This window comes from Erythrolamprus reginae, chromosome 8, assembly GCF_031021105.1.
Source record: "Erythrolamprus reginae isolate rEryReg1 chromosome 8, rEryReg1.hap1, whole genome shotgun sequence".
In the NCBI taxonomy this organism is placed as follows: domain Eukaryota; kingdom Metazoa; phylum Chordata; class Lepidosauria; order Squamata; family Dipsadidae; genus Erythrolamprus; species Erythrolamprus reginae.
Window position 1 is genome coordinate 19,614,110 of NC_091957.1, and position 16,079 is coordinate 19,630,188.

Sequence of the window (16,079 nt, forward strand, 5' to 3'; positions counted from 1 at the left end):
TGGGGGGGTTGGACTAGATGACCTACAAGGTCCCTTCCAACTTTGTTCATCTCTATCTGTATCTGTAATATCTCTACCTACAAACGCCTCTACTTACGAACTTTTCTAGATAAGAACAGGGTGTTCATTTTTTGCCTCTTCTCAAGAACCATTTTCCACTTACAAACCTGAGCCTCTGAAACTGTAACTGGGGCCTCTCTAGAAATCCCCTGGGAGGAAACAGGGCCGGAAAAGGCAGATAGAAGCCTCCATGGTGCCTCTCTAGGAATCTCCTGGGAGGAAACAGGGCCGGAAAAGACAGGAAGAAGCCTCCGTGGGGCCTCTCTAGGAATCTCCTGGGAGGAAACAGGGCCTCCATCCTCCGTGTGGTTTCTCCAATCACACACATTTGCGTTGACATTGATTCCTATGGGAAAAATTGCTTCTTACAAACTTTTCTACTTAAGAACCTGGTCACAGAACGAATTTAGTTCGTAAGTAGAGGCACCACTGTATCTCCGAAAAGACGGGTTTTAAGAAATGTCTAAGAATAGGAATTAAGTGAATTGGGAGCGCTGAGATTTTTACTCCCAACTCTCAGGAGTAAAAAAAAAAGAAAGGACAATAAAAGACTTAATGGGACTTATCGTTGATCAAGAAGGAAAACTTTCATGTACAGTATTCTGTTTCAGCCTATTAATATTATTTTGTAGCTAATCACCCTGTGAGAAGAGGAGAGCTCCCCCTTATCAGATTAGCAAGATGGAATTCCATAATATTTTGGAAGAGGACCTTTCACCTGATTTATATCCCATCATAGAGGGAAGCAAGGATGAAGAAACAAAAATAGAAGAAGTTGAGCAAGACATGGAAGGTTGGAATAGTTGATTGTTTATCTGTCTGCCCATCATTTATCTATTAATGTACTATATCTACTGTCTGTCTGTCTATCTATCTATCTATCTATCTATCTATCTATCTATCTATCTATCTATCTGTTCTGCCTGACTGGGCTCAGGCGATTAGTAACAGTCCAGGGAAAAGAAATCAAACACACAGGTGCTTTTCTAATCAGCAAACTTGTATTAAACAAACAAAAAGGGTTAACGAAAACAGTCCTTATTGTTAGGAATAAATTATAGTGCAAGGTGGACAGTCAGCCACATACAAAGTGCAGGAAAAAGCAAACAAAGACAACCTGCACAGAGCAGAAACATTTCAGGAGTCCTTTGAATCGTGGAGACTCGAGAGCAACCAGCTAGTCCCAGAGGTTTCACCTCCCACTTGCCTGAAAAGGCTGGGTTGAAATTCAAAGGCACGGAACAGAAACTTCAGAGCAGGAACCACAAAGTCACACAGATAAACAGACACAGTTTGCCTTTTGCCTCTGTTCCCTTTTATACCTTTAGCCCTCATTAGGGGAACCACACCCAGCCCTCAGTATGAGAACCACACCCAGCCCAGGTGCTACTCTGATCACCAGTAATAGTCCTTTAATTGAGCCCTCCTTTGCATGGCTCTCCGGCTACGCATGTCTATGAGCTGTTCTGCATCGGAATCCAATGAGGAGAGACTGTTTGAGTGACTGCGTGCCAAATCCACACAACACTTTTTATTTATCTATCTATCTATCAATCAACTACAGTATATCATCTATGTCTATATTATAGTATCTGTCTGTCTACTGTATTATCTGTCTATCATCTCTCTGTAGCTTATTATCTATCTACTAGATTTTCTATTTGTCTATCTACTCTCTTATCTGTCTGTCTGTATGTCTGTCTACTGTATTATGTCTATCTGTCTATCATCTCTCTCTATCTTACTATCTATGTTCTATATTATCTATTTGTCTATCTACTATATTATCTATCTATTTTTTTATCTACTATCTGATCTATCTGTCATTTGGGTTATTTTTTGTCAAGTGGACCAGGTGAAATTGAAGCCTCATTTGAAAAGAAACCATCACAAAAACTATATATATGATAGGAAAAAATGTGCTCTGCCTAATGAAATAAAAATGAGGATGATTGAAGGTGAGAAACAGAGAGTGCTAGAAAAACACTTGCTCTTTCTAATGAAGATAATTGAAGGTAATGAAACAGAGATCCCTGTTTTCTTACCTTCAATCATCTCGGTTTTTATTTCATTAGAAAGAGCACATTTTTTCTATCATATATGTTGTTTTTGTGATGGTTTCTCTTCAAATAAGGCTGGAAAAATCACTCAAGTGGACAACTGGACCACTTGAGAATGAATGATCCATCCATTTATCTGTTTACTATATAGTGTATCTCTCTCTCTATATCTATCTATCTATCTACCTATCTATCTATCTATCTATCTATCTATCTATCTATCTATCTATCTATCTATCTATCTATCTATCTATCTATCTAGCCATTCTGCGTCCCAATGATTTATTAAAATAAACTGGCATTAAACTTCCTGTCTTAGAAGCAACATGAGAACTCAGCCATCTGTGCAGGGGTGAATCCAGCTGCTGACTCTCTTACCTTTCCAGGCAAAGCCCCCAAATTGAGTTTGGTAGCTTCCAAGCAGCCTTTCAAGTTCTCTTGTTTCATTACTATTGCTGCATGTAGCTCCCTGTTACTGGTCGGTCGGCAAAAGGAAAAGACGCCTTGCTAGGAGGAAACTCTATGGTGGGGGAACCGGTCTTCCATTCGGCTCCAGAATTGAACAGGGGACTTTTGTGGGTCTTTGAGTGGTTAAAGCTGCCGACCCCTGCTTTATAGGCCTCTTAACAGATTTTTTTCCTCCTCTCTGCTTTCCCTCGAGGAAATGAAGAAATTGAGGAGGTAGAAGGCCAGCCTGACGAAGAAGAAGTTTCTTTGGAAGAAACCGAAGCGGCTACAGATATTAGCAAGTGAGTCTGTGAGCAAGTGAGGCCTCCCCTGATAATAAATAAATTTGAGGCAGAAATCATGGTTTTGAAGCCTTGTTCAAGCCCACCCCCACTCTACAACCTCTTGCATTGAATGGCGTTGAAACCCCACACTCAATTACCCAAAATCTTTTGACTTTGTACTGCCTGGAAGTGACATCACACCCCAAAGAGGCTAAGTCTGTACATGAATAGAATAGAATAGAATAAAATAGAATTTTATTGGCCAAGTGTGATTGGACACACAAGGAATTTGTCTTGGTGCATATGCTCTCAGCATACATAAAAGAAAAAGATACATTTGTCAAGAATCATGTGGTACAACACTTAAATATTGTCATAGGGGTCAAATAAGCAATGAAGAAACAATCAATATTAATAAAAATACCCTTTTATAATACCTTTTACTATGCAACCCCTCTCGCCTTTAGAGCAATCTCCTATAGCGAGGGTCTATCCACTGACTTTCTACTCTAATGTCTTCCTCATCCTTTGACTGGGACCACTCCCGCATTGTCACATCAGCCCCCTCTAATGATTCCTCAGGCTCACTCTAGTCACTTTCTGCTCGCTCTCTGCTTCAGCTGGCAACCCCCCTGGCCCAGGGTATCCAGAGCGGCCTGGCTCATCTTCCTCAGAATCTGACATGACCTGAGGTGGACAAGGAGTACTCACAACACCCGGAAGTTCAGAAAAGCCAGAAATGGGCCCATTTCCGGCCTCCAGAGGGCCTGCAGAGCCCAGGGAGGGCAAAAAAGTCACTCCCCGCATGGTGCAGGAGGCTGACCAGGCCATGCCCATGATGGCCACGCCCACCCAGCAACAGAGAACTCCATGCTAAAAATTTTGAAGCCCCACCCCCGGACATATTTATTTAATTGATAGACTGCCCTTATCCGCCTCGGGCTGTTCCTGGATGTGGATAACAGACTTTTCTGATTTTTAATATACAGTAATTGGGGGCTTTAGATTGTTTGTTTAGTTTTAATTAATTGGATTTAGCTGTTGCATTCTGTTGTTTTTATATTGTTGTAACTGCCCCGAGTCCTCGGAGAAGGGTAGCATTTAAATCTGATAGATAGATAGATAGATAGATAGATAGATAGATAGATAGATAGATAGATAGATAGATAGATAGATACCTCTACTTACGAACTTAATTCTTTCCGTGACCAGGTTCTTAAGTAGCAAAGTTTGTAAGAAGAAGCAATTTTTCCCATAGGAATCAATGTAAAAGCAAATAATGTGTGTGATTGGGGAAACCACAAGGAGGGTGGAGGCCCTGTTTCCTCCCAGGAGATTCCTAGAGAGGCCCCATGGAGGCTTCTCCCCGCCTCTTCTGGCCCCGTTTCCTCCCAGGAGATTCCTAGAGAGGCCCCATGGAGGCTTCTCCCCGCCTTTTCTGGTTACAGTTTCAGAGGATCGGGTTGGTAAAAGGAAAATGGTTCTTGAGAAGAGGCAAAAAAATCTTGAACACCCGGTTCTTATCTAGAAAAGTTCATAAGTAGAGGCGCTCTTAGGTAGAGGTATCACTGTGGATAGATAGATAGATAGATAGATAGATAGATAGATAGATAGATAGATAGATAGATAGATAGATAGATAGATAGATAAATAATTTTTCTAACCAACAGGAAGAGTTCAGAAGGATTCCCGGTGCCCAGCCGAGGACGGACCATGACTTACGCCGACCGAGTTCGCGTGCTCAACTTGCGAAGAAACCTGAACCAACTGGACAGCCTCACCAAAGACAAGGAGCTTCTCATTCACAAAACAAGGTCCAGGTTTTATTTGTATTTTTTCAAATCACCGTCCCCTTCCTTTTTATTTATTTTTATTTCTTTATTTTATTAAATTTATAGGTCGCCCTTCTCTTCACGGACTCAGGGCGGCTTGCAAGGATAAAATCACAATAAATACAATTTATAGGGAAAGGCGGTAGGGAAAGCAAGTAGAAGGCTTGGCTGCATAGCTAGAGGTATCACAAGCAGGAAGAGGGAGATTGTAATCCCGCTGTATAGAGTGCTGGTGAGACCATATTTGGAATAATACTGAGTTCAGTTCTGGAGACCTCACCTACAAAAAGAGATAGATCAAACTGAACGGGTCCAAAGATAAAATACAGGAAATAGTGTAAGGGCAGACTAGATGGACCATGAGGTCTTTTTCTGCCGTCAATCTTCTATGTTTCTATGTCTCTAATTTAAAACATTAAAAAATATAAATAAAACCCACTATAAAAACAACCCATCATTTCTCAGCCATGCCCGAAGCTCAGAAATTTATTCTGGCTCCCTTTGGAAGACCAGGCAATAGCAATAGCACTCAGACTTACAGTATATAAGTGTTGGTTATGATCTTTAAAGCCCTTCATGGCACTGGACCAGAATATCTCCGAGACCGCCTGCTGCCGCACGAATCCCAGCGACCGATTAGGTCCCACAGAGTGGGCCTTCTCTGGGTCCCGTCAACTAAACAATGTCGGTTGGCGGGCCCTAGGGGAAGAGCCTTCTCTGTGGCGGCCCCGGCCCTCTGGAACCAACTCCCCCCGGAGATTAGAACTGCCCCTACACTCCTTGCCTTTCGTAAGCTCCTTAAGACCCACCTGTGTCGTCAGGCATGGGGAAACTGAGACATCTCCCCCGGGCATATACAATTTATGAATGGTATGTTTGTATGTATGTGTGTTTAGAAAATGGGGTTTTTAAATGTTTTTAAGCAGTAATTTAGATTTGTTGTAAATTATTTTCACTTTGTTGTGAGCCACCCCGAGTCTGTGGAGAGGGGCGGCATACAAATATAAATAAACAAACAAACAAACAAACAAAATAAAATAGAATGGAATGAATAGTGTGGAATAGAACGGAATGGAATGGAAGAGAATTCTTTATTGGCCAAGTGTGATTGGACACACGAGGAATTTGTCTTTGGTGCGTATGCTCTCGGTGTACATAAAATGTGGAGATACATTCGTCAACAATGTGGAAGGCACAACGCTTGGTGATAGCATGTGCGTGCACGCGTCCCAGTGTGTTTTTTTCCTTTTGTGCACGCACAGGAAGCAAAATCTCATGAGGGGACGCGTGCATTTGTGTGTGAGATTTCGGCCATCTTTTTTGCTTCCGCGCTTGCGCAGACGTGAGTGATGCCCCAGTTAGCCAAGAAGAAACGGTCGGCACCAACCACTTTTGTCTGAACCCAGCTCTCCTCTTCACTTTCAGGGAAGAGTTGGCAGCTTGCCATGACCGACTGGACATGCTCACCGACCAGCTGAAGGACGTGGAGAAAGAAATCGAGAAGGAGAAGGAGGACGGGAATATGTATGTAGTTTGTCCATCTTGTCGGCAGTTTTCTTCTCCGGGTGTTTCTGATGGGGTATAAAATTGGGCCTGAATTCAGGCTCCGTTTGGTGGCTGAAAAAAATCCCTGTCTGCCACCTCTTTGATTTCTTCTGTTTAAAGGTGTTGTGATTCCGTCTGAGGCCCCTCAGGGAACGGCTGACCCTCTGCCGGCTCTCTGCTCAGAGGGGGAGGATGAGGAACAGGGAACGGCTGACCCTCTGCCGGCTCTCTGCTCAGGGGGGGAGGATGAGGAACAGGAGGGAGACGAGGAGGAGGAATCTCAGCCCGAGGGGGAGCTCTCCCCAGCAAGCAGCCTGGATTCTTTAGATGACCAGGCACAAGGAATAATAGATTTCCGGCAGAGAAGGGCAACCCAACGAAGGGGACAATTAGCCAGGTACTTCAAGCACTGAATGGGCAACAGCTGGGTTTGGGTGTGGTGCTCTCCGGAAAGGCTAAAAAGGCAGACCCACCCTTCCTGGTTTGTGGAGAATTATCTTTGGGAGTCGTGAGACCTGGCTGTGATCTTTGGCGTCTTGGAATTCTGGCTTGTGACTTTGAATACTGAAACCTTGAGGGGAAAAGGTGGGTGTGCCAGCAAGAGGTCTGCTGTGAAGGCTAATAGCCTGCCTGTGGGGAAGAACAGGTTTTCCTCTGTGTTTATTTTCAAATTATAAAGTGCTTTTGTTTCTACCAGCGTGTCTGGCTGTTTTTTCCAGTTGGTGCTGAAGTCTGGGGGCACCCAGACAGAACAAAAGGTATTCAATGAAACAGAATAGAATAGAATAGGAATACAAATACAAATACGAACAGGAAAGAGAAATAGAAATAGGAAATAGAAATAGAAAATAGAATAAAACATAGAATAGAATATAGAATAGAATAAAAATAATAGAAATAGAATTAAATATAGAATATAATATAGAATATAATAGGAATAGAAATAGAGAATACAGCATACAGAATACAAAATAGAATAGAATAGAAATAATAGAAATAGAATAGAATATAGAATAGAATAGGAATAGGAATACAGAATAGAAATAGAAAATAGAAATAGTATTTTATATTTTATAGATAAGAAAATTAATTAAAGTTATAGAAACCTTAAACTATAAACAATAGAGTTAAATTTAATAAGAATATAGAGTGTGAGTGTTATATTTCTGAATTGATTTGATTATAGTTAGACATTTTTTTTGGTATTAGTTAGACTTCTGTGATAAGCGGAGCAATGGTAACTCCTTGAATGTTGAATGTTGTTTGTCTTTGTATGTCTAATGAAAAATAATTTAAAAATATTAAAGAAAGAAAAAGAAAATAGAAATAGAGAATAGAATAGAATAGAAATAATAAAAATAGAATAGAATATAGATTGGAACAGAACAGAATAGAATTCTTTATTGGCCAAGTGTGACTGAACTCACAAAGAATTTGTCTTTGGTGCATAAGCTCTCAACGTATATAAAAATATATGTAGGTTCGTCAAGAATTCTAAGGTATAACACTTAATGATAGTCCAGGTACAAATTAGCGATTAAGGTCACTAAATTAATAAAACAAGAGTTATCTCCAGAGACCGTAGCCAGCTTACAGGAGGAGTTGACCTTTTGCTGGGTGCAGGCAAAAAAATAAAGAAAAAAAAAAGGATTTCTGATGCCATCTTTTATCTGTCCCACAAGTTATTAGTGCGTGAAAATGGGCTTTTCTTCAGCGAATCTAGGTCCATGCAGTTGCTTTTAAAAAGCTCCATTTTCTTCATTTCGACTTCAGAGGCAAGAATACACCTAGGAGAATTAAAACCAGCACTGGGGGACAAACAATAGTTTCCCCTTTTCCATCCACACCACCACCACTTTTTTCTTCAATTTAAGTCGTTCCATTGGTTTAATTCTCCTCGCTGTCAGGAAATTCCTGCTTAGTTCCAGGTTGGGTTTATTCAAATTGAATTGAAATCAAAACGTGAATTTTAACTTCTCCAGGAGGGTACCTCCTTCCTAAGTTGTGAATTCGATCCGACGTAGAGGCAGATACGAGGGTCGCCCCAGAAAGTAATGCACCATATTTTTTTCTTCAACAATTATTTATCGAACACAATGAAACTTACACACAAGAAAGAATGATGTTTCTTCTACACTCCCTATTTTTCCACGTAATCTCCGTCCCATTATGTGGCCTTCCTCCAGCAAGACACAAGGACGTGTATGTCCTGTTGATATCACTCCTTGTTCTGGTCACGAAGCCATTTCTGCACTGTGCGAATCACCTCTTTGTCATCCTGAAAATGTCTTCCGCGACTAACCGTACTTCTGTCGACTGCAGATTCTCCATAAACTGTACACAAACATTTGTGAATGTTCCCAACAGTTTCTTTCTCCCCAGTGAGAAATTCATTGACGACACGCTGCTTGTAACGTACATTGCTTATAGACGCCATTTCGAAACACTGTCACTGCTATGCTATCGGTCTGAAGAAACGCAAAATTTACACATGCACTCCTGACAACTCAAATAATGTATATCTAAAGTTTCGCATTCGTACTGTTACTGTAGGCTGAGAAAAAAAAATGTGGTGCATTACTTTCTGGCCGACCTTCGTATTTCTCTCTCTGGGCACAATGAGAATACTGTATATCTGCCGAACAAAATTCTACATTGGCGACAGAAAAAGACATCGGGCCAGTAAACGCTCTGCTAGCTCCATTCAGTTGCCCAGACTCCACCCCATTGCAAGGGATGATGGAGTCGTAAAATGATGATGGTGAGGGACTCCTTCCTGGGCCATATCTAGGGCTCTGTATACAGCAAAAAAACCCACGTTCTTTGCGTTTGGGTCACGCCAGTTACAGGGGCTGTCGTGATTATTTTATTCTATTTTTTATCTTTATTTTGAGTTTTCAAGTTTAACAAACAAACATAAGGGCAAAGAATAACAATAAGATAAACACGTATAACAGGAAAGCAAAAAACAAAACAAGCAAAAAAGAAAAAACGGTGTAATACAAGTAACGTACAAAGAAAAAAACATGTAACATTATTATTAACATTTTAGTAATATTCCTGAACATTAGTAAACGTGATTATTATTTTAAATGCAACCGTTTGACTCTGATGTCTGCAGGATGCGGAAAGAAGCAAATAAATAAGCTCTTATTTGAAGTTCTGCCTGTCAGCTGGTGCAGAGGTTTTGAAAGAAAAGGATTCTTTTTAGAGTATAATTGGGGGGGGGGGAATCCATTATTTTATAAAAAACCACCGGAAGTTCAGAAAAATGACAGCCCGAACCCCTCCTGGATTGTTTTTGCCTTTATTTACTGTGTTGACTTTTAACAATTCACCGTTTCCAATTTTCTTTCCCCAAAGTTCTTTCTTTCTCTTTTTTCCTATCTCCCCCCTCCTTTTAATGGCTCAGTGCGGCCGTATCCCGCCTACAGGCATTACATCGGCGTTTGTGTACTGAACTGGCAAACGAAAAGGGCCTGGAATCGAAAGTCACTGCAGCCTTAAATGAAAATGTGTAAGTTGAAAGGAGATGAAAGGGAGAAATGGCATGAAATTGGGGCCAACCGATCTTTGTGCTTTCCTCTTAATGCAATTTTAGCGGCTTGGCCTGACTTTGGGAGCTGTTGTGGGTGGGGGGGGGGGAGGAATCTCTCTTGAATGTTTTATAGGGTGAAGGGGAACAGATCTATAAGTATGCAAAAGGCGTTCTGGATTTTCAAGTTGTTGGCAGCGTCATTAGAACCGTTAGAAGCCCCCCACTTCTTCTAACTTTTAACCAGTGGTTCTCAACATTTCTAACACTGTGGCCCCTTAATACAGTTTTTCATGTTGTGGTGACCCCCAACCATAAGTCTAGCACCAATCTAGCACAGAGCTTACTACATCAGTCACAGTGAATCAGCAGAAAGGACAGAGAGACCAGATAGAGAGAGAATCATGCTTTCTGGCTCCCTCTTATGGCAATTTGTATCACTACCTGTTTAAGCTATAGTACTTCAAGACATATAAGCATCCATTGTTAGTTTATATACAGTATTGCAAACCCAACTGTTTTGTATATAGTACTAACAGAATGTCAAAGAAAGCATATCAGAGAGCGAGAGCTATGATCTCTAGCTCCCTCTTATGGCAGCCTGCAAAACAGTCAACCAGACAGAAATAGCATACAGTTAAAGCTACATACATTAACACAAATTAAACCTACAGACCTACATTGTTGGTTTATATATATTGCCAACCCAAATGATTGGATGTAGTCCTAACAACTACCCTGGTTGGTTGTGTTGGAAATGTGTTGATAGTTCTCAACCTGGTTGGGATTTCCTTGTGGTCTTCCATCCGAGTCCTAACCCAGTAAAACGTGGCTTCCTTGTTTGGAAAGTGAGATGGTGAGACCACACTTGTACTGTGTACAGTTCCGGTCACTGAACGTCAAGAAGGATATAATGGAACTGGGAAAAGTGCAAAAAAGGGTGACAAGTATGATCAAGGAAATGGAGCCCCTCCCTTATGAAACCAGGTTGCAACGCCTTGGTCTCTTCAGCCTTGAAAGGCGGCATTTAAGGGGGGACTTGATTGAAGGGTATAAAATCATGTCTGGGATAGAAAAGGTGGATAGAGAAAAAATATTTTCTCTATCACACAATCCTAGGATGAGGGGGCCCTTCCTAAAACTCCTAGGTAAGAAAGTAAGGACAAATAAAGGGAAATATTTCTTCATCCAGAGGGTTGCTGGTTTATGGGATTCCCTTCCATAAGATGTTGTGACAGCTGTCAGCCTTGATAGCTTCAAGGCAGGATTAGACGGATTCATAGATGCCAAGTGTATCGGTGGTTATTGAAACAGATGTCCAAGTGCTGCCTCTATGTTGGTTGAGGCAGGCAGGGTTCCTTCGGGTCCCATTTGTTGGAGGTCAAGGGAAAAGGAGGGTCTTGCCTCCTCTTTCTGCTCAAGATCCCCATGGACAATTGATGGGCCACTGTGGGACACAATGCTGAACTCGATGGGCTTTGGCCTGGTTCTGCAGGGCTCTTCTTAGGTTCTTAGGTTCTTACGTTTTGAGATCAGTTAAAGCCACGTTAAATAGCTGATGAACCCCAGGTGAAAAACTGCCTTTTCTGTCACTATTGGATGCGAGGATGAGGTTTCTGGGGCCAACAGAAGCGTGATGTGGGTGGATGTCACCAAAGCAGGTCAGATACTGACAAAAACCCTCCCTTTGCCCAGGTTTGAGATGTGGAAGATTGAAATAGAGCAAGGGAATTTTGCCAAACTTCGCAAGCAGCTGAAAATCGACGAGGCAGAGCTGGATCAGCAGCGCCGAGACCAAGCAGAGGAAAGGCTCCAGAAGCAGAATGAGTTGGCCCAGCTCTTGAGTCAGAGGTGGCAGAACAATGAAAGGTATGGCTGGATTTCAAACCCCCCTTCTTAAGGGTGCTTCTAAATTTCTCCTTAGAGTTTCTGCTGAGTAGCCAGAAAATCAGGCTAATCTGGTGTAAAATGGGTGTAAAGATTGATCGTAAGGTTGAGCTCTCTACAAGAATCTGAACTACTTGGGACAAATTATAGTCTAGTGTATAATTAATAATTAGTGTATAATTAATCTGCAAAGCCTTTGATTCAGTGGTCCACGACAAATCCTGCAACCTGCAGCTCCTCCACTGCAAAAATATATGGACAACTCATCTAGATCAAGGGAAATCTACAGATGCAATTTATATTGACTTCTGCAAAGCCTTTGATTCAGTGGTTCACGACAAACTACTCATAAAACTCCTATGGCATCTCAGGATCCCTCCACAGATGGATTACAGCATTCCTGTCAAACAGACAACAAGTGGTCAAAATAGGAAGCACCATATCCACCCCCGTCCCAGTTAAAAGCGGTGTTCCCCAAGGTAGTGTACTGGGACCAACGCTCTTCATTCTCTACATCAATGACCTTTGCGATTACATCACAAGCAACTGTGTCCTCTTCGCCGACGATGTAAAACTCTTCAACACCACCGATAACACAACTACTCTCCAAAAAGACCTTGACGCTGTTTCTGAGTGGTCTAACACATGGCAACTCCAAATCTCAACTAGCAAATGCTCTGTCCTACGCATTGGGAAGAAGAATCTGAACTCCAAATACGAACTGAATAATCAAATTATCACAGATAATCCCCACTCGGTTAAAGACCTTGGTATACTAATAACAAAAGATTTAAGTGCCAAAGCCCACTGCAACAATATAGCCAAGAAGGCTTCAAGAGTTGTAAACCTAATCCTATGTGCTCTGGCAATCTCACACTACTTACCAGAGCTTACAAAACTTTTGCCAGACCCATCCTCGAATACAGCTCATCTGTTTGGAACCCATATCGCATCTCAGACATTAACACCCTTGAAAATGTCCAAAGATACTTCACCAGAAGAGCCCTTCACTCCACCACTCGAAATAGAATACCCTACGAGACTAGACTTTCAATCCTGGGCCTAGAAAGTTTAGAACTAAGACGCCTTAAGCAAGATCTAAGTATTGCCCACAAGATAATATGCTGCAACGTCCTGCCTGCCGACAACTACTTCAGCTTCAACCACAACAACACAAGAGCACACAACAGATTTAAACTTAATATTAACCGAGCCAAACTTGACTGTAAAAAATATAACTTCAGTAACCAAGTTGTCGAAGCGTGGAACTCATTACTGGACTCCATAGTGTCATCCCCAAACCCCCAACACTTTACCCTTAGATTATCTACAGTTGACCTATCCAGATTCCTAAGAGGTCAGTAAGGGGTGAGTACAAGTGCACTAGAGTGCCTTCCGTCCCCTGTCCTATTGCTCTCCTATATCTTTCTTCTATTCCTATATCTCTTCTTCTATTCTTTCATTGATATGTTCTATTACTATATCTTCTTTTCTATTATTTCTTAGATATATTTTACTATGAGTATCTCCTCTATAACCTTCATCATGTATTTTACTATGTGTATATAGATATATACCCACTAAAACCCTCATTGTGTATTGGACAAAATAAATAAATAAATAAAAATAAAAATAATATAAATATAGTGACTAATGCTAATATAATGCTAACATAATGCTAACATCTGTATATACTATTATTAATTTAATTTTCTTTGCTTTTCTTCTATACTTTTTTTGTGCTCTTTTTTTTTAAGTGGAAAATTATTTTAAAATATTTAAAAGAAAAGGGAAAACAAGAATCTGGACTATTGATGGCCAAGGGAAAGTAGCAGGAGATAAGACTAAGAAGGAATTCAAGGCGGGCTGGGCTTAGGTTGATTGTGAGAGTGCGGAGACTCATGACTGATGATGTGTTTGACCCTTCCTTCTCTCTCCTACATTTCCCCCATAATCGCTTATTTTCCAGAAGTACATCGGTGCCTCCTTCTCCATAGTTGTGATTTTGACTGCCAAATATCAGGTGTGCCATCTAGGAGCCCCTACAACCTGTGGACTTCAGCTCCCAGAATTCCTCAGCCAGCATATACTGGCTGAGGAATTCTGGGAGTTGAAGTCCACAAATCTTAAAGCAAAGCTGACTGAGGAATTCTGGGAGTTGAAGTCCACCAGGCTTATTGTATAGCTGCCTGTGGAATTCTGGGAGTTGAAGTCCACCAATCTTTTATTTTATTTTATTTTTCTTTCTCCATAGAAAAATCCGAAAAGCTAGCAAGGCTTACGAAGAAAACCTGACCTTGGTGCTGGAAGATTCTCAGAGGAATCACGCAAAGGCCGTCAGGTTTTTGCAGGCGAGTTTAGGAAAGTATGTGGTTTACTTTTTCCCCCTCCTCTCCCCTCTTGTTTCTCCTTTCAAAGATTGCAAGAGGTCGGGTCCGTTAACGTTTTGGATTGGCCTTCTCCAACCTATGGCTCCAGCTATGAGGGTCGCCCAGAAAGTAACGCACCACATTTTTTCCTTCAACAATTATTTATTGAACACAATGAAATTTACACACACACGAAAGAATGATGTTTCTTCTACACTCCCCATTTTTCCATGTAATCTCTGTCCGGTTCTATGGCCTTCCTCCAGTGAGATGCAAGGGCGTGTATGCCCAGTCGGTACCCCTCCTTGTTCTGGTCATGAAGCCATTTCTGCTCTGAACCCTCTTCTAATGGCCTCCCTCTCTGTGTCCAGCGACTAACCGTACTTCTGTCGACTGCAGATTCTCCATAAACTGTACACAAACGTTTGTGAATGATCCCAACAGTTTCTTTCTCCACAGTGAGAAATTCAATGACGACACGCTGCTTGTAACATCCATTACTTACAGATGCCATTTCGAAACACTGCTACAGCTACGCTATCTATCTGAAGAGACGCAAAATTTACACACTCCTGACAATTCAAATAATGTATATCTAAAGTTTCACATTTGTACCATTCCTGTAGGCTGGGGGGGAAAATGTGGTGCATTACTTTCTGGGTGACCCTCGTATCTTCAGCTCTACAACAGGCAACAGTTCAGAGCAGGGGCAGGGGCAGGTTTCTGCTAATTCCAGTTTGCTCAGGGCCAGGCCGCGCATAAGCAAAAAACAAGATGGCGGCTTGGGGGCGTGGCAGGCCTAGCCCACTGACAGTTCACTCAGGGTCAAGTCGCACATATGCACATAAACAAAAACCCAAGATAGTGGCACGGGTGTGGCAGGCCTGGGTTGCCGACAGTTCCAGCAAACCAAACTGCCAAGTTACCAACGGTTCTATAGAACCTGGTAGAAACCCACCCTTGCTTCAGAGCCACAAAGTAGTAGAGCTAGTCCTTGACTTCGGATTATGATTGAGTGTGGAAGCAAATATATTGCCGAAATCTCGCTTGGACATGTGTCCTCATACAAGATTTTGCTTGCTGTGCATGCACAGAAGCCAAATTTCATGCCGACGGGCGCGTGCTCGCCCACACGCCCACGACAGCATCAGAGGGCACACCAATAACGCCGAAGATGAGTGGCCCTTCTCTGCTTCCTGCTCTCCTAGGTCCCATTACATTAAGAGCCGGGGTGGCACAGCAGGTAGAGTCCTGTACTGCAGGCCACTGAAGCTGACTGTAGATCTGTAGGTCAGCGGTTCAAATCTCATCACAGGCTCAAGGTTGACTCAGCCTTCCATCCTTCCGAGGTGGGTAAAATGAGGACCCAGATTGTGGGGGCAATAGGCTGGCTCTGTTAAAAAAGTGCTATTGCTAACATGTTGTAAGCCGCCCTGAGTCTAAGGAGAAGGGCGGCATAAAAATCAATCAATCAATCAATCAATCAATCAATCAATCAAATAGATAGATAGATAGATAGATAGATAGATAGTAAACGTCCACAGCTAGCCTGCCGTACAAGGACAATAGAGACAGGGTTTGACAAACAGGTGACTCATGGTTTGCTAACCCTGGTTTGTCGAGTGCGTTAAGCAGCCAGTCTTCCATGGCCCGTTAAGCCCTAGCCTCTGCGTCAGCTGCCCCTTCCGCCAATATGGATTAGGATTGACTCTCTGTTTTTTTCCAACAGGGTTCGTGAGAAGGAATCGGCGGAGGAAGCGAGCCACCAGGAACACTTGCAAAGGAGGATGGAAACGGTGTTGTCCCTGAAAAACAGCATCAGTTCGAACCGGGTGAGGGCTAGCTGCTTGAGAAGGAGAGCATGCCACTGCTTTTGCATTAAAGCTTTCAAAATTGGGCCTTCCGGTTTTCAATTAATTAAACTCCAGTGGTGTGGGGAGAATCCTATCCCAGGTTTCCCCACCACCTACTTTTAGCCTCTAGGAGTTTGTAAAATGATGGATTTTTTTTTCAAAATACAAATTTTATTTTTCTCCAACATAGGATAAAAAACAGTATAT

General features: G+C 42.0%; 1 protein-coding gene across 5 annotated transcripts in view; it reads left to right on the forward strand.

Annotated features, from left to right (window-relative positions):
* CFAP74 (cilia and flagella associated protein 74) overlaps positions 1–16,079 on the forward strand; it is a 79,017-nt gene that overhangs the window by 859 nt on the left and 62,079 nt on the right. For 4 of the 5 annotated variants that reach the window (XR_011559713.1, XR_011559714.1, XR_011559715.1 and 1 more), the window contains exons 2-9: positions 693–853; positions 2,782–2,869; positions 4,522–4,665; positions 6,109–6,207; positions 9,641–9,745; positions 11,459–11,632; positions 13,905–14,015; positions 15,749–15,851. Coding sequence is in view for 2 of the 5 variants with exons in the window: in XM_070759124.1 (XP_070615225.1) it covers positions 742–853; positions 2,782–2,869; positions 4,522–4,665; positions 6,109–6,207; positions 9,641–9,745; positions 11,459–11,632; positions 13,905–14,015; positions 15,749–15,851 (936 nt within the window). In the remaining 3 variants the exon portion in view is untranslated. The remainder of the gene's footprint in view (positions 1–692; positions 854–2,781; positions 2,870–4,521; positions 4,666–6,108; positions 6,208–9,640; positions 9,746–11,458; positions 11,633–13,904; positions 14,016–15,748; positions 15,852–16,079) is intronic. The other variant, XM_070759125.1, reaches the window with a different exon arrangement.